We start from the raw sequence: 25709 nt of genomic DNA, 5'->3' as shown, positions 1-25709 counted from the left end.
TTTAATTGACCTAACTGCTTAAATTGAGCAACTTAAAAGCGATTAATGCATTTCTCAATAACTTTACCATTTCGGTACTATTCCGTTTTGTGAACCGTAAAAAAATTGCAGCGAAAATGTATGCTCAAAAGCGCCAAATCTAGCTTACGCGCTGATTTCAGATTGCGTAAGTTTATATAGTTCTATATTAAGACGCCATTAAAATACTAGTTTAATTTTCAAATCATTTTTTGATTTTAAATCCTTTTTTGATATCCTATGGATTTAACAGTTTGGGAATTGCCCATGACGGAAAGTCTGCAATAGAATTTTGGTTAAAGTGCAGAATCACCCACTGCTTGACGCGTTTTTAAGAATTGCACATACTCGGTATCCATGCACACATCGGTCTAACTTCACTTAAAAAAATCACAGAATTGCACAAAAATGGCACTGTGCACACCCTTGACTTTATCTATGTACACATCGACCTATTTTCACTTTAAAAGATAATTGACAAAAATCAAATTGTTTTTACCCTTGTAAAAAGCGGCAAACAAATAAGTGGGTGATTCTGCATTTTACCGAGAATTTTTTCAAAGAAAAGGCATCATTCATTATAGAAAATTATGTTTGAACAACCAACGAGATGAAATTATGCTTTAGCGATACCTCGGTAGCGAAATAGCGATGCAAGCATCCATTCAGTTATGTTTAGCAATTTTTATATAAACTATAATAATGGTCTGAAATAGTTATTTACTCTTATGCTTCCATTCAGTCATGTTTAGACATTTTTCTATAAATTATAATAATAAAAATGTATTATATAAAATTAACCTTTTATCTAAATTAAAACATCAATCTTAGTTATTTACTATTATACTTCCTTTCTTGGGTTAGGGTTGCCACAATTATTTTTGGCAGCACTGGCATCAACAATAGTTCGGCGATTTTTTACGGCCCTCAAAACCGAATAGTACCAATATTTCTAATAAAATACCCAACTCAAAATTTGTTAATTTACATTTCAAAATATATTCGACTAATAAATGTTGAGGAAAATTTACAACTTTTTCGTATTAGGTGCATGCCAACCATTATTCATTCGAAAATAAAAAAATAAATAAATAAAAAAAAAGGAAGACGCTAAAAGTAAAATACCCAAGATTTCTCATTAATAGCATTTACTATGCAAGACCTATTGCGTCAGTCTGTAGAAGGTTTAGCTCAACCATAAAACTCCCCTTTTAAAATTGGTATCTCCCCTTTTAGAACTTAAAAGGGGTTTAAACCTTAAAAGGGGTAAACTCCCCTTTTAGAACTTGATATGGTGGTTTCACTTTCATATATCTATATGATTTAAATAAAATTTCATTTTGCAGAGGCAACAGTGTGGAAACACACTAGATGAGATAACACTTCTCCGTCAAAGCTCAGGAATTCCTGCTGGTGCTTAAAAGGAACATGAGGTCAGGCCATTATCATATAAATTGACTTTCTGATTTACGAATGTTAGACGTTAGATATCTAACATAGAACAGAATTCATCTTTTTACAGAAGGTACAGTGAGACAGAACTTTTAGTCTGTACAGCTGTTGCAATAGATGTCCTTTATCGTTTACTTTCATCATCTCAGTAGATCATTCCCTAGGTATACGTAAAATCTTTTTGAAATGCAGCTGTTTAAGAATTAGATGCTACAGTTTTGACGTTAGGGACGTACTCATTTTCTGTTAAAATTCATTCAGAAATTGGTTTATTTTTAATAATAAATCAGAAACACATAGGTACCAAATCCCACCTTCCGATCGAATTTTGTAATGAGTTCAAGCGGCTACATCTGTCTGCTGACTACCGCTTACCGATAACAGTATTGCTAATTTGTGATTGCCTGACTGCGAATCAGTTTCTATGTATTGGTCCAGAACTTCCTCAGAAACATAACAGACGTCTAGAATGCGAGTGATTTGTACACATTCTCCTTACCGTACTTCCTGAAACCAAAGATAACATGGTGTCCTCAACTGCGGCAAGCTGCCGACCGCAGTACAGCCTTTATCATATTCGTGCATTAATGTCCGACAGTCTCTTAATCGCTTTCCAATTGAAATCGTTAATCTCATTGACAAATTCAATGTTTTTATATACTGTATTGTTCCACACTTCATTAGTTAAAAGATTTCAGGCATTGCCGCGTCATCTAGTATGACCTAAATCATCCGACAATGGTTCCGAAAGGTAGTTCGAATCGGATCATAATTAATGAACTGCCTGCGTGCGAGTTTTTGTGGTTCTCCCCTCGCCATATGTAAAAACTACGAGCCAGTTTTTTTTCAACAGGCCTCCGCGAAGGATTCCTTCTCTTCGGCCGATAGTCCTCTTTTTCTCTGCCTGAATCAAATAAACCAAACTGATCACTGTTAGCATCAGCAAAACGGGCAGGTTTTGCCTACGTATTAATTTACAAGACCTCTCAAACGCTAGACGCCTACCTCAAAGAACCTGCTATAGGTTCTCCCTTTAATGTACGTTAACACACGGTCCAACAAATTTAGGAACAAACTAACGAAGCAAAAAAGAATGAATTATGTTTAACTGATCGTGTCCAATTTTTTGTTTTATTTTTCTTTACTCGGGTGCAAGTTCAAAGCTTATTTGTTTCAAGAAGAATTTATAAGGTAAATCTACGCCAATGTTACTTAGAGATGAAAACTGGTTTATAGTTGCTGCTCTTTGATGAGAAACGTCTTGCTTGCTTCTGCAGTTTGAAATAAAGCTAAAAAATTTTTTTAAAAAATTGCTGCAAACTTCATATAAACATCGTAATTTACAATGTAGTTACAAATGAACACCGATTTCTTTTGTAAACAACAGATTAAGTTATTTGAATGTGGCAGAGCGCACGATGGCTGTTCCCCTAGGGGAAAAGATGTCTTCGTAAAAAGTGGTCTAAACGAAACTGGCTTATTCAACGTTACACACTGGAATAACCACAAAAACTAAACATGCAGGCAGAGCGTTTGCATGGGATCGAACTCGGCCGATTTCTTAACATTCAGCGGTCTTAGTGTGGACAAGAGGCTTGTCTACAGGTGTACGGCTGGATGCAGGGGACCTGGTCTAATAAGGAAACAAACAACGGGTCCAGAGCTAAAGTAAAATTTATTGTTATTGACCGCGGATATACCAGTGGGTATAGGTTTAATTATCTTAGTAGAGCCATGGTGATAGACTTTCAATACCTAAAGAAAATCAGAAAATTTTTACTCCTAAATTTTTAACATTAATTTCAGTTTCATCACATTTCAGTTAGCGCTGCGTCTTCTTTTGTACCTGAGAGAAGTGCTTCACTTGATACACTCAGTAAAGAATCTACACCTTAGAACGTTTTTGGGAGTCATTGATAACACTGATAAACAGCACTGATGAATTTACTCTACTTATGGTTAAAATCTAAATTCTCAGAACTACGGTTTATACCTGAAAATTTAATGTCGCAAATATTTCAATAAAACGTAATACCAATATGGCAATTTAATTGCCATCCAGACTATTTACGATGATTATTTCAAAAAATCTAAGCACTATAAAATTATATGGAGGCCTTAGATTACCTTAAATTTTACGGAAAGTATAGATTAAGGGCGACGTATGTAGATCTTTTAGAGGAAAAAATTTGTCTTTCGCTCCTGAACTTACACCATTCACTTTCGAAATCTCAAGTTTTATATACAAAATCTACGCCAACAAGACTAGTTTTTATATTGGCACTTCTCTTCAGTAGCTGTCAGCCCACCAGCGGCCGATCGGTAAAGTCGCTGAACACTGGTAGTTCGGTCCGAGGCTCGAATCCCGCGAACGGGCTGGCTGCATGTGTGTTTTCGTGGTTTTCCCCCATATGTAACATGTATACGAGCCAGTTTCCCCTAGAAAGTTCTCCACGAAGGTATCCCTCCCCTTAGGCAGATAGCCCTCGAGGCTTTGCCGTAATTAAATAACCTAACCTTCTATAGCTGTAATTTTTAAACAAATTATTTCAAGGCATCTTTTATATGATAGCTAAACGAAACACGAGCCCTCTTATATACAAGAGCAATAGCCACAACTTAACTATTCGAAAGTCTTAATTCCGTGACTAAGGTCACATTCAGTGTTGAAGACCTTAACCCCATTGTTTCCAACAATAGTGAAGCCAAATCATTCTTAGTAAAGGCTTGGATATGCATAATATAAAATTTGATTGCAGTGGCCTGCGAATGTTCATACGTGTTCATAGGGCACATCTTTGAACTATGAATGATTAAGAAGCGAAGATTGGCGAAATCATGTAATCTAAACTAAATTAAGAAGGTATTCAAGAGCTTTCAAAATAACGACATTTGCAAGGTAAAAAGTATGCATTGAGATAAATGCATTTACTTATCTTGCACAACCACGAAGTACGATAAGCTACACTTTCATATCAATTACTTCCATTTTTGCTCCGGTTGCAAAAATTGCTTCTTTACAGCTGCGTTAGGTGTCTAAAAGATCAAAAAAGTTCTGGTTTCGTCTTATGCTGTTTTTGCGAAAATGGATGAGGCAGTAAGCTCTCCACTGAAATAATATTAATGAAACATTTTAGTTTCTAATATAGCTGACACTTTTCGCAAAGTCTGTTTGAATGGCGAATCGATTTTGGAAACTGAATGCTTTTTACTGAGTAACGAAAACTAGATTATTTAATAATATATAGCATATTACACAAGGACTGTCTGTTTAAAGGAACGATATCTTCACGAAAGGTTTTCTAAGGAAAATGACTTGTATTAAGTTTATAAATAAGGAAAATCACGAAGCCGCATAGGCCGCCAACTGGTCTTCTAAACTTCGGGGTCGAAACCGTAGTGTGTTCAAAGATGATAACCACTTGATTCCAGATATCCTGATGAAAAAATTACGTCACATTAAAGACAAAACAAATTAACTCCATTCATTTTGAGTTTAACATAAAGGATATGCGAGAGATCAAAAACTAGGAGCAAGCAGATAAACTCTGGACTTGTGGAAAAAGTTTTTTCTTTTTCCACAAGTCCAGAGAAAGCCCGTTTCATTACTTGATTAACTGCCTTTTGTTAATCGTAATACAAAAACTCGCATGTGCAAGAAGGGCTGACACAGAACTACCATTAGAAATGTTTTAATGGTGCTCAGAGGCTTGAACAATTCATTTTGCATTAAAGTAATTCTCACAACATTAGCACTCTTCTGAAAATGAAACCTGTTAAAACGACTTTAAGCAAATTATGTCATATTCGCCTTGAAATTGGTTATTCGTACATTTCAATAATGAAGTTGTTGTAATCATGCTACAAATTTACATCTGGCACCACTGAAATGGAGCTAAACTGGAAATTAGCTTCCTTTTTATATATTTTCATGGTTCAGTTATCCATGAAAGTTGGAGACCTATCGGATACGGATGACCACAAGCAGTCAAGCGGTGAAATTGCTGAACACTGGTAGTTCGGTTCGAATCGCCCAAACGAGCTAACAGAATGGAGATTTTGTGATTTTCCCCGTGTGTAATGTGTATACGAGACATTTTCCTCAAGAAAGTCTTCCACGAAGGCATCCCTCTCTTCAGACAGATAGCCCTGGAGTACTTTGCCATAATAAAATAGACCAAACCTATCGGACACGGATTTCACAGCTCATGGAGACAGATTTATAGATTTTGGACTGTTAAGATTACATAGCATATGTTAGGCACTAATTCATTTTAACCCAATTAAAACCAAATTTTATAAGGTGTTATTAGAACAATGATTATGAATGTACACCTATGTAATAAAGTACCAATGATGGATGTTCAGTAATGTATAAATACTTGTAAACAGCATGATAAAAATCTCAGTCTTCCTGTATTAAAAATTTTAGTTTCGTCAGAAAAAAAGCCTGAATTATACTGTAGACGTTCGAAAGAAAAGTTTCATCTCTGTTTCATTAATCAGCTGTTGTATAGAAGCTGAAAGCTTCCCCAAGTGGGAAAATCTCAGTGCGGTTAATCAGATTCATTTGAATGACAAGTGTTCTCGCTAGTTTTCTGTCTAAATACCTCTGCATCTAAAAGAACACTCGCCCAAGTTGATTTTATTTGTCATTCACTCATAATAAGAGTTCATTATAGTGTCATTCACTCATAATAAGTGCCAGCTTTGAGAATGAAACGCCGAACAAAAATATCGCAATATAATTAACGTGTGAAAACCATTCTTCTTTCTTTTCATTTAATCTTCATTTTAAAAATCTTTATTTAAAAATCTTTATTTAAAAAGCTACTGTAATGCTTTATAAAGACTGGAGCAAAGGATTAAATGGTACTTTTCCTTTTCGCAGGCGCAAATCTCGCCAAGTAGACTTAGCGACAGCATACAGTATACACATAAAAAATGTTAACAAATGTTAGTTCTAAGAATTTTTTATTTTGAAGGCATAAACATTTTAATATCGTTTAAAATTTTGTAAAAAGACATTAATTTAAGAATTTACTATGCTTTCATGGTTCAACATCCTGATTCGCCGGTTCTTATCACATGAACCCAAGTGATCTTATCTCACGTAAACTACGCTACAAAAATCGAAGTCTCTCAGTAATCATCTAAATTAATTTCAAGTTAAATCATAATTTCGAATACAAGTTTAAATGCAAGAATTATTTCAATTCGTACGAATAGCTTACTCAGAAATTATGTAAAACGCAGAGCTTTACTTCGCTAGTGCATTCTCATTAGAATTAATGAATTTAACCCTTAATTTGCCTTTTCTATATTCTCTCAGTAGAATTGATGAATTTAAAACTTGCCTTTGCCTTCGGGTGAGCGGTGTGATTACATCCTAACTGACTTAATTACCGCGAATGACCTTAAAGCATAAAACTGAACTATTTGGTAAAAATTCTATGTAATTGTATGCCAGTATTGAAAGCAACAATCAATCTGATGAGAATGGCTGAGACTTGTTTTGAAAATGAGGCGTAAAAGGTTACCAGCGAGGATATTCCGTTTAGCATTAGTTGTATCATTATTGACGAATTTATCGCCTGCGCCGGCAAAACGGAAAAGTACCGGCTAAACATTAGTAGAGCTATGGAAGTCACAATTAGTAAAGCAACACTGCAGATGCTAGATACAAAACAGCTCCGATACAGATATCGAAGATCCGATTCTCCTTACTGTAGTAAATGTTTACTGATCGACAGCATGGAACATGTAATTATTCATTGTAAGAGATACGAGGAAGCCAGAGGCGAAATGTTAAGGAAAATGAAACTGGGAGATATCGACCCAATGGCCGATTTGATTGCCCACTGCAATAAGAATCCCTGGCGATATCGAATTTTAGGGAACTTTATCACCAAATGCATTCAGAATTCTTAAATACCTTTACAAAACTGACGTTGTCTCTGGAGTGGAGGGAATGCGACCATATATACAGTGGTGGCCAAAATTGTGGACACTTTTGGAAATTTTTATGTTTTTGAACTTTGTATGCTTATAGAAAACGTTACGTTTCACAAAATGCAAACTTGTATATATCATTTTAAAGAGAATTTATTACTGAATTCAATACAAAACACAAAATTCAATTATTTGCAATACAAAAAAAGTTAAACGATAATAGTTATCGATATACATTAGATAGTGATGATTGCAGTGAGTTATCAGTACTTAGTAGGGTACCCTTTATTATTGATTACAGCTTCACATCGACGTTTCATTGAGCTGACAAGAGTTTTAAGCTCTTCTTTCGTTATTACATGATGCCAGGAAACAATTATAGCCTCAATTAGTTCCCTTTTATTTGATGGGCGCCTCATTCGGACAAGAGTTTTCAAATGGTGCCGCAAATTTTCGATAGGATTGAGGTCAGGACTGTTTCCTGGCATTGACAACAATTTAATGCTCTTTGTACGAAACCACTCTTTCGATATTTTGGCCGTGTGGCAAGGAGCAGAATCCTGCTGAAAAATAAACGAAGCATTGTTGGGAAAGAGATCTCTGATGGAAAGTAGAAGTTTTGGTTCTAGAATAGTGTCAATGTATTTTCTGGCATTCAGTGTCCCATTGATGACATGAAGGCGACCAATACCATCTGCTGACGTGCATGACCAAATCATGACACTAACTGGGTTCTTCGCAGTTGCTTGAAGGCAGTCAGGATGTAGCTCTTCTCCTATTCTACGTCTTACATATTTTCGCCCATCACTACCGAATAACGATATCTTAGTTTCATCACTCCATATAACTTGTGACCACTGATCATCTGTTCAATTAATGTGTTCCTTTGCCCACTGTAGTCTTTTTTTTTTTTTTTTTTTTTTTTTTTTCGTTGCTGAAAATTAAGATAAGGCTTTTTTCGTGGAATTCTACCTCTCTGTCCAACATCTATTAATCTTCTCCTGATTGTTCTTGACCTGACAGAAACACCAGCATCATTCAGATCGCTTCTGATGGCCTCTGATGACATTTTTCTATCTTGGAGACATAGTCTTTTTATTCTTCTGTAATCAAAAGATGTGGTGCACCTTTTTCGGCCTTTTCCTTCTTTGTTTTTTTTATTGAATTTGTCTCCTGATATCGTAAACAAAACTTTCGGACTCCAGATGTAGTCACTGAACCACCCACCTGCCTTGCAATTTCAGCATAGGAAAGACCACTTTCTCGTAACACAATAATATTACATCTCTTTCTAGGTGTCCAATCTACTCTTTTATTTGATGTCATTGCTTCTTGACTAAATATTAAAAATTTTTACAAAAATTTGTATACTTGTAATTGCAGTGTATAAGAAACAGGTTCTCCTTCTACAGAACAAAACAAAATAATGAATTGTTTCAAGTGTAAACATGATGTCAGCTTCTACTGGCAGTTACTAACATTTCATTGGTTCTCAGAACAAGAACAGTGATTCGCCAGGAAAGCTAGACATTACAAACCACTTCATAACCGTGTTTTTTATTTATATTAAAGTACATATAACTTTTTTTGTATTGCAAATAATTGAATTTTGGGTTTTGTATTGAATTCAGTAATAAATTCTCTTTAAAATGATATATATATATAAGTTTGCATTTTGCGGAACGTAAGATTTTCTATAAGCATACAAAGTTCAAAAACATAAAAATTTCCAAAAGTGTCTACAATTTTGGCCACCACTGTAAATAAATAAAAGTTCGTTGCGCATGCGTAGGAGCACAAGGAGCAGAACGGCAGCCAGGCTTCACAAAGTAGGAGAAGAGGATGATATAAGTTTGGGTTTTGCCAAGTTGAACTTCGCCATTTTTCCTAGCTGTATTTTAGGTTGCAGATAAATTTATATTGATGTTATAAACATTTAATACTGTGTATGTGCATCTCCTATGTTTTAGTGAACTGAATAACTATTGAATAGTTTTAAAACCGAAATGAAAGTATCTGTCATTATCTTACATTCAAATCGGACCCCCGTTGTTTCAGAAGAATTGTCCTAGTGTTGGTTTTCAAATATGGATAAAAGATTACATAAAATAAAACAGCAAGCGTTCATGTCTGGTGCATGCGATTCTTCAACTCCTATCCAGCCAAGTTTACCTTTGAAGCATCGAAGTCTCTTCGGTGAGGTTGCTGATGCTGCAGTTAATAAAGTAAGCAAAAAGACTACTGTAGTTATGATACTGGAGGCGGTAAGCACATTAGGTAAGCTTTTCTTATTAGAATTCAGAAATGATCTGTTAAGTAGTATAGAGGTGTACTGAGTAAAATCCTGCTTAAGTTATTAAGTTAACATTTAATCCGCAATGTCCTTCAAATATTAATTAACATACTTTCTTGGCATCAAAAAATAATAATGAATTAGAAGAAATATGTCTGTACCTATACATATATATATATATATATATATATATATATATATAAACGGACATTTTTTCCTTTTCTCTTTTTCTTCTGTTCGTACCATATTGCCGTTCTTCTAGTGCGTTCAGCTATAAAAATTCATATTGGATATCGTTCAAGTGAGCTATAGTTTGTTGATATTCCGGAGCTAAGTATAAACTCTTAATAAGTCACAGAAAGAAAACTAATAAATGCGATATAGGAATCTTGTACGATATTTCCTTCATGCTCATATTTTTTATAGTAATGCATACGAGTGATGAATAATGCATGAATAATAGTTACAGATATGTTGATGTAGCGGCACTAGCCGCAAAGTTAGACTGATTTACTTAACTGTTTCTAAGATTGAATTTTCCAAAACCATTTCTTGCATGCATGTTAATGGCATTTTGCAATGCTTCATTAAAATCTACTTTACCTTTCTTATTTTAACTCGTGTTTAAATTCTAACCACGTTCCTAAATAACTACACAGATTTCAATTACTATTAAAATGAATGTTAGAAAAAGCATAGATAATGTTGCTGATGTTTGTCTTAAATACCAATCTAAAGAAAAATTATTTAAAATTTCAGTTAGTTTTAGCACTTTCATCATTTTAAATTTCCTTCAGAATATATTCTCGCTATTATCTGATGATCTGCAGCACCAGAAAAATAGCAATCTCACTAGTAATTTTGTGCAGTAGCAAAAAATGTTTGTTTAGCTATCTGTCGAGCATATAATTATTGTTCTGTTCGTAAATAACAGGAATCGTAAGAAATTTTACGAGAAAAACAAAAATTTATTCGACTGATATTTACATTTTTACAGTTGAATACTGTTCAGCAAAATGAATGAAACATAAAGACATAAAGCATATAAATCCACGTATGCTTAAACACTTAGATGATACGCACACGTGTCGGTCGGTTATTGTCGCATGTATACTTGAAAATACTCTAAGACAAAGGCAATTAATTCTACCTAATCCTGAAATCTAGAATTGGGTTTTAGGACAATCGCAGTGCAGTATTTCAGATATTAAATATGTGACTAAGAAGTGAAAGATCGCTGTTCTTCAAAATCAAGTGCTTAAAAGAACTTTAAATTCTAAACTGAAATCATTTCCACTATTTAAATGCCCGCTATCATTTTCACGCGTTACTTATATTGCGATATTTTTGCTTGGCGTTTCATTCAGCTCTGAAAGCTGGCACTTGGCTAACTCTGATTATGAGTGAATGACAAATAAAATCAACTTGGACGAGTGTTCTTTTAGATGCAGAGGCAGTTAGACAGAAAATTAGCGAGAATACTTGTCATTTAAATGAATCGGATTAACTGCACTGTGATTTTCCCGCTGGAGAATGTTTACTGTTTCTGTACGATAGCTGATAAATGAAACTTTTCTTTCGAACTTCTACAGTATAATTCAGCGGCTAATATTTGAAATATGGTAACAGGTAGTTTGGCGACATTTTGGTAAGGCGATAAAGGTTACTTAGCTAGGAATTTAGCAATAATCTGAGAAGTACACAGTTCGAATCACAGATTATTTTGTCTCAGAGAAATGAGAGATCATGAAACATGTAATGTGATATTTCCCGGAAAATTCCAATCGGGATTTTAACTAATAAGCACTTAGAAACAACTTCGCTGCTAAAATGCAGAATCGTCCACTTATTTGTTTGACGCTTTTTACAAGAGAAGAATTGGATTTTTGTCAATTTTCTTTGACCTTTTTAAGTGAAAATAGGTCGATGTGTATATGGATAAAATCAAGAGTGTGCGCAATGTCATTTTTGTGCAATACTAGGATGTTTTTTTAAGTGAAAATAGGTCGACGTGTACATGGATACCGTGTATATGCAATTAAAAACCAAACTGGCAGTGGTTTTTAATTGGCAAGCAGTGGGCGATTCTACACTTTCTCTCAATTTCACACCTAATCTTGGTCATGATTGAGCATTTTTGTTCCATAAAAGTTCTAGCATAAGCGTAATTCGGCTAGCAGATTGAAAAAATGTTGTAAAAAAAAAAAAAAAAAATGTGAAAACAAAATGGCATCCAACAAAAAACTAGCAGGTTGCTGTAGCAGGGTTGGTCGCGAAAGTTTCGCCAAAAAATCGCCAAGTTACCATAATCCGTAGATTCACCTAATTCAGGCTTTTTTTCTGACGAAACTAAAATTTCTAATACAGGAAGACATGAGATTTTTATCATGCTGTTTACAAGTATTTATACAGGACTGAACATCGGGACTTTATATAGATGTGCAGTCATAATCATTGTTCTAATAACACCTTATAAAATTTGTTTTTAATTGGGATGAAATGAATTAGTGCCTAACATATGCCATGTAAACTTGACAGTTCAAAATCTATAAATCTGTCTGCAAATCCATATCCGATAAATTTGGTCTATTTGATAATGACAAAGTACTCCAGGACTATCTGTCTGAAGAGAGGGATGCCTTCGTAGAAGACTTTCTTGAGGAAACTGGTTCGTATACACATTACATATAGGAAGATCACAAAAACTCCCTGCAGTCAGCTCGTTCGCGGGATTTGAACCCAACTATCAATGTTCAACAACTTTACCGCTTGGCCATTTATACTGTGGACATCTATATGCGATAGGTCTCCAACTTTCATGGATAACTGAACCACGAAAATATATAAAAAGAAGCTAATTTCCAGCTTTTATGATGGTAGTTCTGTATCAGCCCTTCTTGCGCATATATAATAATATACATAATTTTTTCATCAGGATATCGGGTTTTGTCCGCTAGTAATTAAGTGGTTATCATCGCTGAACACACTACGGTTTCGACCCCGAAGTTTAGAAGACCAGTTGGCGGCCTATGCGGCTTCGTGATTTTCCTTATTTATAAACTTAATACAAGTCATTTTCCTTAGAAAACCTTTCGTGAAGATATCGTTCCTTTAAACAGACAGTCCTTGTGTAATATGCTATATATTATTAAATAATCTAGTTTTCGTTACTCAGTAAAAAGCATTCAGTTTCCAAAATCGATTCGCCATTCAAACAGACTTTGCGAAAAGTGTCAGCTATATTAGAAACTAAAATGTTTCATTAATATTATTTCAGTGGAGAGCTTACTGCCTCCTCCATTTTTGCAAAAACAGCACAGGTCGAAACCAGAACTTTTTTTATCTTTTAGACACCTAACTCAGCTGTAGTGAAGCAATTTGTGCGACCGGAGTAAAAATAGAAGTAACTGATGTGATTATGTAGTTTATCGTACTTCGTGGTTGTGAAAGATAAGTGAATTAATTTATCACAATGCATACTTTTTACCTTGCAAAGGTCGTTATTTTGAAAGCTCTTGAATACCTTCTTAATTTAATTTAGATTACATGATTTCGCCAATTTCGCTTCTTAATCATTCGTAGTTCAAAGCTGTGCCCTATGAACGCGTGTGAACATTCGCATGCCACTGCAATCAAATTTTATATTATGCATATCCAAGCCTTTACTAAGAATGATTTGGCTTCACTATTGTTGGAAAAATTGGGGTTAAGGTCTTCAACACTGAATGTAACCTTAGTCACGGAATTAAGATTTTCGAATAGTTTAGTTGTGGCGTTTACTTTTGTATATAAGAGAGCTCTTGTTTAGTTTAGTCATCATATAAAGGAATTATTTATTTAAAAATTACAGCTCTCATTCATTAACTATGAATGAAGAGAATTATTCTTTTATATTGAATGAAGAGAAGTGCCAATATTGTTTTTATATTGGCACTTCTCTTCATTCATTAACTATGAATGAAGAGAAGAGCCAATATAAAAACTAGTCTTGTTGGCGTAGATTTTGTATATAAAACTTGAGATTATGAAAGTGAATGGCGTAGGTTCAGGAGCAAAAGACAATTTTTTTCCTCTAAAAGATCTACATACGTCGACCTTAATCTATACTTTCCGTAAAATTTAAGTTAATTTAAGGCCTCCCTATAATTTTATAGTGGTTAAATTTATTTCAAATCATCGTAAACAGTCTTGATGGGAATGAAATTGCCGAATTGGTACTAAGTTTTTAGTGAAATATTTGCGACATTAAAGTTTCAGCTATAAACCGTAGTTATGAGAATTTAGATTTCAACCATGCGTAGAGTAAATTCATCAGAGCTGTTTATAAACATGTTATCAGCGACTCTCAAAAATGGTCCTAAGGTGTAGATTCTTTATTGAGTGTATCAAGTGAAGCTATTCTCTCAGGTACAAAACAAGACACAGCGCTAAACTGAAAAGTAATAAACTGCAATTACTTAGAGATGAAAACTGAAATGTTGAAAATTTAGGAGCAAAAATTTTCCGATTTTCTTCAGGTATTGAAAGTCTATCAGCATGGCTCTAAAATAGTTAAAAGAAAAACCTATACGCACTCGTATATCCGCGGTCAATAACAATAAATTTTACTTTAGCTACGGACCCGTTTTTGGTTTCCTTATTAGACCAGGTCTCCTGCATCCAGCAGTACACCTGTAGACAAGCCTCTTGTTCACATTAAGACCGCTGAATGTTCGGCCCCATGCTCTGCCTGCATGTTTGGTTTTCGAGGTTTTTCCAGTGTATAAAATGAATAAGCCAGTTTTGCTTAGAACACCTTTTACGAAAGCATCTCTTTTCCTAGGGTGGATAGCCATCGTGCGCTCTGCCACATTCAAATGACTTAAACCGTTGTTTACAAAAGGAATCTGTGTTCATTTGTATCTACATAAGTTACTATGTTTATATGATGTTTCCAACAATTTTTGTTTTTTTAATTTTTAGCTTTATTTCAAACTGTAAAAGCAAGCAAGACGTTTCTCATCAAAGACCAGCAACTATGAATCAGTTTTCATCTCTAACTAACTTTGACGTAAATTTACCTTATAAATTCTTCTTGAAACAAATAAACTTTGAACTTGCATCCGAGTAAAGAAAAATAAAACAAAAACAATTTAGCACGATCAGTTAAACATAATTCGTTCTTTTTTGCTTTGTTAGTTTGTTCCCAAATTTATTGGACCGTGTTAACGTGCATTAAAGGAAGAACCTATAGGTAGCATACAAGCAGGTTCTTTGAGGTAGGCGTCTAGCCTTTGAAAGATCTTGTAAATTAATACGTAGGCAAAAACTGCCCGTTTTGCAAATGCTAACAGTGATCAGTTTGGTTTATTTGACTCAGGCAAAGAACAAGAGGACTATCGGCCGAAGGGAAGGAATCCTTCATGAAAGCCTACTGAAGGAAAACTGGCTCGTAATTTTTACACATGGGTGGGGAGAACCACAAAAACTCGTACGCAGGCAGCTCATTAATTATGATCTGAGTCGAACTACCTTTCCGAACCATTGTCGGATGAGTTAGGTCATACTAGATGACGCGGCAATGCCTGAAATCTTTTAACTAATGAAGTGTGGAACAATACAGTTTATAAAGGCATTGAATTTGTCAATGAGATTAACGACATCGACATCGACAATGAGACTATCGGACATTAATGCACGAATATGATAAAGGCTGTACTGCGGTCGGCAGCTTGCCGCAGTTAGGTGTGGTGTGGTGTATTTAATTATGGCAAAGCACACAAGGGCTATCTGCCTAAGGGGAGGGATGCCCTTCGTGGAGGACTTTCTAAGGGAAACTGGCTCGTATACACGTTACACATGGGGAAAACCACGAAAACGCCCATGCAGCCAGCCCGTTCGCGGGATTCGAACCTCGGACCGAACTACCAGTGTTCAGCGACTTTACCGCTCGGCCGCTGGTGGGCTACTTGCCGCAGTTAGGACAATATGTTATCTTTCGTTTCAGGAAGTGCGGTAAGGAGACGGTGTACAAAACACTCACATTCTGGACGTCTGTTATGTTTCTGAGGAAGTTCTGGACCAATACATAGAAACTGATTCGCATTCAGTCAATCGCAAATTAGCAATACTGTTATCGGTACGCGGTAGTAGTCAGCAGATAGATATAGGCGCTTGAAGTCATTACAAACTTCGATCGAAAGGTGGGAATTGGTACCTATGCGTTTCTGATTTATTAATGAAAATGAATCGTTTTCGGAATGAATTTTGACAGGAAATGAATACTCTAAACTAACCTCAAAACTTTTGCGTCGAATTCTTAAAGGGCTGCACTTCAAAAAGCTTTTAAGTGCACGTTCTATGTTAGATATCTAATGCCTAACATCGTAAATCAGAAAGTCAATTTATATCATAATGGCCTGACCTCATGTTCCTTATAAGCAACAGCAGGAATTCCTGAGCTTTGACGGAGAAGTGTTATCTCATCTAGTGTGTTTCCACACTGTTGCCTCTGCAAAATGAAATTTTATTTAAATCATACAGAACACCTTCGATATCTAAATTTTAAATTATATGAAAGTGAAACCATGATTCTAAAAGAGGAGTTTTATGGTTGAGCTAAATCTACTCCAGACTGACGCAATAGGTCTTGCATAGTAAATGCTATTTAATGGGAAATCTTAGGTATTTTACTTTTAGCGTCTTCCTTTTTTTTTATTTTCGAATGAATAATGGTTGGCATGCACCTAATACGGAAATGTTGTAAATTTTCATCATTTATTAGTTGAATGTATTTGAAATAAATGTAAATTTACAAATTTTCAGTTGAGTATTTTATTAGAAATATTTAAGTTATTGAGAAATGCATTAATCACTTTTAAACTGCTCCATTTAAGCAGTTAGGCCAATTAAATTTGAAAGCGCTTTTTGCTGCTTGCTCGCGGTGGTGAGTTTTTCCTCGCTCTTGATTGCTGTTACTCTGCTAACTGCTCGCATATTTCTGCACTTGTTGGCACATACAGAAGGTTTGTTCCTGTTGAACCTTGTGTTCTGGAGACTGTAAAAGGTCCTTGCGTGCCCTATTTCTTGCCTAGTTCTAATTTTCTTGACTTGGACTTGATCTGGAAAATGTCAATTATTCAGCAAATTGTGGATCGCTTTCATGCACTGACTTCCAGGAATGATAGCCTGACCCCCTATGAGCAAGTTGCATTGGCATTCCTGAACAGATTTATGGATATAATACAAAACACGGAAAGAGATTTGGCCTCTCAATCTGAGTCTAACCATTCTAACGATGTGGATTCAAGCATGGAATGGATTACCCCCAGCCACAGTGTTAAACGGCCGCTCAGCCCTGAAAAGTCAGCCGAATTGGATTCGAAAAACAAATACCATGTGCTAACTCAGCTTCCTCCAGAAAAAGCTCATACCCATGGTACTGAACGGAGTACTCACTCAACTACCCAAGGCGATGTTGCAGTAAAACGCAGGATGAAACCGAGGGCTGCAAAAGCTGATGATTCATCCAAAAAGCCGAATGAAATCTCCTCCACAAACCCATCTAAAGTAGCGGCCAGTAGCCACGCTAAAGTGGAGCCATCTAGTGAATCCTCCGAGAAGCCGGCTGCAAGTACGTCCCTGACGGAAAGCATGGTGCGGCCTATCGGAAATACAGATGAGGTCACGTGCCCGGCTGGGCAAATAAGTGATGCTCATGTATCTGAAGAATTTAAGTTTCCGAAAAGAAGTTCGAAGCTTCCGCCGATTGTCATTAAGGATTCAAACTGGAAATGGAAGGATATTACTGATCTATTGGATAACTCCGGCTACAGTGAATTTAATGCAAAGATGAAAGCCGTAGATGAATTTGAAATCAAAGTCAATTCCAGTGAGACTTATCGTAACATCACGGACCTCCTTGACGACAAAAAGATTAAATTTCATTCATATCAGCTTGCTGAAGACAAAAACATCAAAGTCGTCATTCGTAGCCTTCCGATTGACACCCCAGTTACGGATATCCAAGATGCTCTCATTGCAGAAGGATACGCTGTTAAAAAGGTTGTACAAATGTCTCGCCGAAAAGGTCCTGAAATTGCCCCCATGCCTCTATTCCTGATCTTGCTAGAAAGGAATGAGAAAACCAAAGACATTTTTAATAATCTAAAGTATCTTATGAGGCTAAAGATAACAGTTGAAAGATACAGAGGTAGGCGCGGTATCACGCAGTGCTTCCGATGCCAAAACTTTTACCACGCTCAAAGTCAATGCTGTCACGCACCACGGTGTGTCAAATGTGGTCAGGGGCATGAGTCTCGTGACTGCACCAAGCCCAAGGATGTGCCACCAAAGTGCTGTCATTGCGGACTTCCTCATACTGCCAGTTTTAAAGGTTGTTCGTTCTACCCCAAGCCTCGCTCATCCTTTGTGCAAAAAGGCATATCATATGCAGATAGAGTAGTCAACAATAGTAATGCTACTCCCCCACAGATGGCGCCACAAGCAACCTTCTCACAACTCAGTGAGCTTCAAGCAAAGCTCGACGAAGCTAATGCGGTAATTCAAAAGCTCACAACAGCCATCTCTATGTTTGCTGATGTAGCGAAGGCAATTCCTACCGCCTCTATGATAGAGGACACAGTCAGGCCAGCTTCCCCCAACCATGGATAATCCCACCTCCCGGCAAAGTTCTCCTGTTAAGATCCTGCTCTGGAACGCGCAGAACGTTACCTCCAAGATACCGGAACTTCATGAATTTATCCAGCAAAATGACGTAGACATCTGCTTAATTACAGAAACCCATGCTAACCCTTCGCACTCCTTAAGGATAGCCAATTATTTCAGCTACCGTAGTGACAGACTCCACCACCGTGGTGGCGGAGTGCTCATTTATGTTAAAAAGACATTTAATTCATATCTGAAAAGTGCAGAAAATTGTGATGGAATGGAAAGTGTTAAAGTGATGGTGAATCTACCCAACATTGGGGATGTCACTTTCTGTGCGGTGTATAACCGCCCTGAGAACAAGCTCAGTGCTGAAATTCTGGATAGACTTATTAACTCAGACTCCCCCACCTTTCTAGGTGGCGATTTAAACGCCAAGCATCTCGACTGGGGATGCCGCAACTCGAATTATAATGGACGCATAGTGCATGATTTTGTGTGTAATTACCCTGTCTTTCTGCATGTGCCGGATGAGCCTACCTATAGGCCAAATATACTCAACCATCGGCCTGACATTCTGGATATTTTTATTACGACGTTCAATATTCCTATGGCTATTACGGTAACATGTGACATGTCTTCTGATCATGTACCTGTGCTTGCTTACCTTGGAGTGGAAAATGCTAAGAACCTACCGCCAATTAAGCATACTGATTGGAATCTTTATCATAATACTTTGATGACCACTGATTTTAATTGTGACTCGTTATAAAGCACTTCGGATATTGAACGTGCTATAACAGACTTTACTTCGTACCTGCATTCTGCTAAGTCCCTAGCTACGACTGAGGTTGACCGTGTCAGACATGAGCACACGCTTCCTACCAATATTCGCGAAATAATCTGCTTTCGAAATCATCTCCGAAAGGAATTTAATCTCACCTGGGATCCTGCTATCAAAACTCAAATTAACAGGCTTAATAGGAAAATCAAGCAAAAGATTCAGGACCATCGTTCTAGCTTATGGCAGGATAAGATGGAAAAGATCAACAACGAACCTGGCGCCATCTGGCGTCATACAAGGACACTAAAACGCCCCTGCTCTGCCAGAAAACCGCTTAAATGCGATAACAGATTTGCTTACTCCGATCAAGACAAAGCGGAACTTTTTGCGGAACACCTTTCTAAACAGTTCATTCCAAATTCCTTCCCCTCAGATCATAGTTTGGACATTCAAGTTCATTACCTTAACGATCAATGGCTGCACTCCCCTTCTACGGAACCTTCTATCAAACTAACCATGCCGCACGAAGTGCAGAACATTATTAAGGGACTTAAATTAAAGAAAGCTCCAGGAAAGGACAAGATCACGAACCAGATGCTGAAAAACATGCCTTTTAAGACCGTATGCAAATTAACAGGCATTCTCAATGCATGTTTGTATCAAAATTATTTCCCGCTTTTCTGGAAGCAAGCAAGCATCCTGATGATTCCTAAGCCAGGGAAAACACAGGATTACCCGGCAAACTTTAGACCCATCAGCCTGCTGTCCTCCATAAGCAAGATTCTGGAACGCATTATTTATCTCAGAATGCAAGAAAACTTGGACTTTCTCGTTGATCACCAGCACGGTTTCCGGAAAGGACTTTCGACCACAACGCAGTTAGTCAGGCTCACGGAGTTCATCGGCGCGGCTATGCACAACAGAATGAGTGTTGCTATCCTGATGCTAGACGTGGCAAAGGCTTTTGACCGCGTCTGGCATCCAGGGCTAATCTATAAGCTAATTCATCTCGGTTTCCCCAGAAATCTGATACTCATTATCAAGTCCTTCCTTCAAAATAGAACTTGCACCGTTGGAGTTGGAAATGCAACTTCATGTGTCAAAAATATTTACGCAGGTATTCCTCAAGGGTCAGTTTTAGGCCCGCTTTTTTACATCATCTATACCAACGATTTCCCTTGCTTTTCCGAGGATACAAATGTTCTCACAGCCAGCTACGCTGATGATACAGCGATAGCCACCAAGTCTCTAAACCCAGAGTGTGCCTTGTCAAGAATTCAGGCGAAAATCCCTGTTATTGAGGGGTGGTGCAGTCGCTGGAAAACGTGCATTCAGCCAGAAAAGTCCAAGATTCTACTCATTCGAAATCGCAGACAGAGGAAACGGATCAGAACTGAGGTTAAACTCTTTGGCAAAATCATCCCTACAGTTGATAAAGCTAATTACCTGGGAGTTACCCTTAACAAGAACTACAATTGGAAGGATCATATGCTTAGAGTAAGCGGAAAAGCACACGGGATCATTTTCAGGCTTTTTCCTCTCCAAAAGAATGAAAACCTCACCCTCAGACTGAAAAAGAGGATTTATGAAACTGTCATCCGACCCATTCTCACGTATGCTTCCCCAGCCTGGGCAAACTACAAAGCAAACGAAATTAGCAAACTCCAAGTGCTTCAAAATAAGGTGCTAAGAATCATCACAAAAGCTCCTTACTATGTTCGGAATAGGACTCTCCACTCCGACTTGAAAATAGATACTATTCAGGACTACCTCAGCAGAATAAACAACTTTTTTAATAATATTATCAATGTGAATCCCGCTAATTTCACGGACATTCTTATCTACGAAATCCTGGCTGAAGACAAAAACCTCCGCCCATTTGCCGCCCACCTCTTGAGTTCAGAATTCTAAGTTCCAGTTTTTCTGGTTTTCAAGCAGCATCAATCGGGGTCAGTTTCTGGGAGGGTGACCTCCCACGTGACTGGCTCCGACGAATGAACAGTTAGCATTCGGGCTGTCCTACACAGGTCATCCGAAGTTTCTTTCTCCGGCCCCTGCTTGGCGGATTCCATCCAAGTTGTAGCAGTACAGGAGCAAAGTGCTTCTTTTTCTCTTTCTCTCTCTCCAGCACACTTCTACCTCCACGAGAGAAAATTTCTTTCAGGTTTCTACTCTGTCAGGCCCCACATGGGATCACATCAGGAACTGGCAAGAGCAGGACTTTAATTTCCTGCTGAAAGCCAGTATAACCGCAAAGTTCCAAATTTGAAAGCAGTGTCCTGATCCTATGGTTTGCCTAATGGCAATACTATGAGGACTGGCCATTTGCGAGGTTGTACGAATGCAAGATCTCGGTAAGGTTTGTGCAATACTAACACTTCTCAATTCTTGTGATAAAAATATGGTAACATGAAGTTGCACTCAAATATTTGGAAAGATTTTGCTAAGGACGTTCCTAATGCAAAAAATTCTTTTGGTGCTATTCCGTTTTGAGGACCGTAAAAAAATTGCAGCGAAAATGCATGCGCAGAAGCTCCAAATCTAGCAAACGCGCCCATTTAACAGCGGGCCAAATCTAGCGTACGCGCTGATTTCAGATTGCGTAAGTTTATATAGTCCTATATTTCTTAAGACGCCATTCAAATACCAGTTTAATTTTTAAATCCTTTTTTGATATCCTATGGATTTAACAATTTGGGAATTGCCCACGACAAAAGTCTGCAATAGAATTTTGTGTAAAGTGCAGAATCACCCACTGCTTGACGCGTTTTTAAGAATTGCACATACTCGGTATCCATGTACACATCGACCTATTTTAGCTTCAAAAAAAAAATCCCAGAATTGCACAAAAATGCCACTGCTCACACCCTTTGTCTATGTACACATCGACCTATTTTCACTTAAAATGGCCCACCAGCGGCCGAGCGGTAAAGACGCTGAACACTGGTAGTTCGGTCCGAGGTTCGAATCCCGGGAACGGGCTGGCTGCATGGGCGTTCTCGTGGTTTTCCCCATGTGTAACGTGTATACGAGCCAGTTTCCCTTAGAAAGTCCTCCGCGAAGGCATCCCTCCCTTTAGGCAGATAGCCCTCGTGTGCTTTGCCATAATTGAATAATCCAAATCCCATATGACATGAATTAATCTCGAAATGATGCAGTGCAGAGAGATTACTATTTTTAGAATAGAGGAGGAAAATTACTTTTACGCGGCTAATTTAATTAGTTAGTTAAAGAAAATTGACAAAAATACAATTGATTTTAACCTTTGTAAAAAGCGGCAAACAAATAAGTGAGCGATTCTGCACTCTACCGAGAATTGTTTCAAACAAAAGGCATCATTCATTATAGAAATTATGTTTGAACAACCAACGATATGAAATTATGCTTTAGCGATAACTCGGTAGCGAAATAGTGATGCAAGCATTCATTCAGTTATGTTTAGCAATTTTCATATAAATTATAATAATCATCTGAAATAGTTATTTACTCTTATGCTTCCATTCAAACATGTTTAGACTTTTTTATATAAATTATAATAATAAAATCTATTATATGAAATTAAACTTTCATTCTATATTAAAACATCAATCGTAGATAGTTATTTACTATTATACTTCCTTTCTTGCGTTAGGGTTGCCGCAATTATTTTTGGCAGCACTGGCATCAAGAATACTTTGGTAATTTTCTACGGCCCTCAAAACCGAATAGTACCGTTCTTTTTATAATTATTGAAAATTTAAGAAACATTCAATTTTCTCAAATTAAATTTTAAATTCGGTTGCAGATTATTGTTCTAACTCCTTGATGATCGCGTCTCCAGCTGGATAAAGTTTGCGTAGTATCTGAAGTGTCTCAGTTTTCGTAAACAATATCAAACTTCGTTACGGATGCTATCCATAATGAAATGAATTACTGTGAGAAATTTAACAAAATACTTATTTCAGAACTTGCAAAGCAGAATGGGAGTGGGCAGGGGGAATTAAAGAACGAGTCATTTTCTTGTAAATTGAAGAATGGAATATCAATGAATTAATCCATGTGATACATTTCACGCTACCTCAGAATCTCGGAATGAATTCCTAAATTCTTAATGCACTTTGTGCTTTGAAATACTCTCTCAGTATTCAGTGCTAAATGAATGTAGAGGCTTAAGCTTTTTGCACAAGAGGTCTGTACGAGATCGCTTTTCCGTGTCTAGAATGTAAACTAGTTCTTCGATATCCTTCCTTTTCAAAATTTTTAAAATATCTTTCATTAATATAAAATCTAGAATCTAGAGATAATGAGGGGGATATCCTCTTACTGAATCTCTGGATGATCCTTCTTAAATACTGAGTGGAACATCATGCACTATTACCATTGGCTTCAGCCATCAAAGGCACATCACCGAAGAGTGGAAAATCGCTTAATCTTGGTATTTCGACTTGGATTCATATCCCGACGAACAGGCTTAGGCTGCATAATTTTCGTCATTTCTCCACGTAACATGAAATACCAGTCCTTTTTCCTTCGCCTTCTGCGAATCCATCCAGACAGACATTCTTCCTGTGTTTTATCGTATTCACATCTAATTATTTTAAACCCGAATAACAGTCTTAATCTAATTTTTTAAAAATACTTTGTTTACATTAATATGCTTTTTATATATGTAATTATTAGGGGAAAAGCATGATCGTTCATTATGATATTTTAATTACAGCTGACCCAAAGAAAGGTGTTTCATTCCAAGCCATTAAAAAGTGGATTCTTGGTAAGTTTTTTTCCCCTTGAAATTAGTTTTATACTTTAAGTGTAACGTAGGCACTCGGGCATGATTTCTTAAACTCCTAGTTAATTTAAACACGAAATCTAAATCTCTTGAAATTCCTGTTCACACTACAGATGATTTATATGTAGATTATTGACATTTAAATTTAACATGCTCCGCAAGTGTAACTTTAATGAGTCTTCTGACAAAATATAAAGCATGGAAGCTCAAGAAACTTTTCCTTTCATATCAAAATAAACCAGCAAGTGAATTTCGAATAATTAAAATTCAAGGAAAGTTATCCACAATAGCGGATATTATAATGCGCAAATGAATAAAAAGTGAGAAACGCAGAAAAAAACTTGAGTGCCGAAGCATTCATATGTGTAATGCATAATGATTGTGTGTTAATTTTTTTATTTTGGCGTTGAGAATTTTACCAGTATTTTGAGATGATTAGAAAAAGATAAATTTTAATTGTTATACATCATTTTTTCCTTTTCAGCGAATAATTCTGAGGTGAATGAAGACAGAATTTCGGGCTTAATGAAAATTGCTGTGAAGAAAGCTCTGGAGAATGGTAAGCTAGTAAGATCTAAGGCATCAAAAAACTGTCATGGCGCGGTTGGATCTTTTGCTTTACCTCGCAAACAAGAGATCAAGAATTCAAAAACAAACTTTATAAAAAAACGTCTTCCAGAAATGCATGCTTCTGACCCAGAAATAACCCTTAACAAACCAAGAACTAAAAAAAAGCGTTTAAACGTTTCCGACACTGAAATGGAAATTTCTCGCAGGATGGTTGGCAAAGCAAAGCCAGAAGTTTCTGGAAAAGTAAAACCGAAAAGTACCAAAGCTTCCAAGAAAGATTCTGTTCCCTTAACAGAAAGAATGCCTAAAAATCTCAAAGCAGTAGTGTCTGATAAAGTAAAAGCAAAGAGTACCAAAGCGTCTACGAAAGATTCGGCTAATATGAAAGGCATGACAGTTGAAAAGCTCAAAAAAGACTCGCTTGAAAAGGCAAGAAGTACAAAAATTTCTACAAAAAATCCTGTTACGGTAAAAGGCACAATAAGTGGAAAACTCGAAGCAGAAGAATCTGAAAAGGGGAAGAAACCTATCAAAGTTCCTAAAAAAAATCCTGTTGCTCCAAAAGGCAAAGCTCTTGATGCTAGACTCGACTCTGATGCGAATAAGAACAAGACAGCTTCCAGGGAAGTAAATAATATGAAAAAAGCTTCGAAAAAAGAAGCTATTCCAAAAAGAAAAATTACCAAAATAAAACTCTATTCTGAAACGTTTAGAAAGGCAGAAGTTAAGAATCGAAAAGATATATCAGATTCCGAAGTAGACGTGAAACGGAATCTTGGACAATCTCTAAGGTCTTATCATTCTGATACTGAAGCTTGAAGTAGTTTAAGAACAAGGAGGCTTCTTGCAAAGAAAAATGCACTTGATAGTACTTTTAAACTAAGAATAAAGGGGGGAAAATGAGTACTGTTATAGTTGGTGCCGATTCAAAAGCTTAAAACTCCGATGAAAAAAATCTACAGTTTTACTCTCAAGACGGGTAAAAATAAGTTTCACATCTGATAAGCTACCACAGATCATTTCGGATGGTTTTATTAAAATTATTGCATTTGATCCGAAACCGTTGTTTTTAAAGTGATTTTTTTTAGCATTAGTTGAAATGTAAATTCTGTTTATATTCATGTAAGTATTTTCAGTTGTATGTTCATATAAAAATTCAAGAGTCTATTTTTGTGCAAGAAATATTTTAAATTCGTGTTTTAAAGAATAAAGAATTTTCAAAAGAA

General features: G+C 36.6%; 1 protein-coding gene across 1 annotated transcript; it reads left to right on the top strand.

Moving 5' to 3' along the window:
• The first annotated feature begins 9213 nt into the window (after window positions 1-9213).
• LOC118200728 (uncharacterized) lies at window positions 9214-25709 on the top strand. The gene is made up of 3 exons (XM_035372684.2): window positions 9214-9699; window positions 23845-23895; window positions 24398-25709. The coding sequence occupies exons 1-3, from the start codon at window positions 9510-9512 to the stop codon at window positions 25300-25302; spliced, it is 1146 nt and encodes a 381-aa protein (XP_035228575.1). The 5' UTR covers window positions 9214-9509; the 3' UTR covers window positions 25303-25709.

The sequence above is a fragment of the Stegodyphus dumicola genome, chromosome X1 (genome assembly GCF_044657685.1).
Source record: "Stegodyphus dumicola isolate Sdum_Otavi_A_Nest chromosome X1, ASM4465768v1".
In the NCBI taxonomy this organism is placed as follows: Eukaryota; Metazoa; Arthropoda; class Arachnida; order Araneae; family Eresidae; genus Stegodyphus; species Stegodyphus dumicola.
Note: the sequence above shows the minus strand (reverse complement) of the source record. Positions and strands in the feature narration are given on the sequence as shown.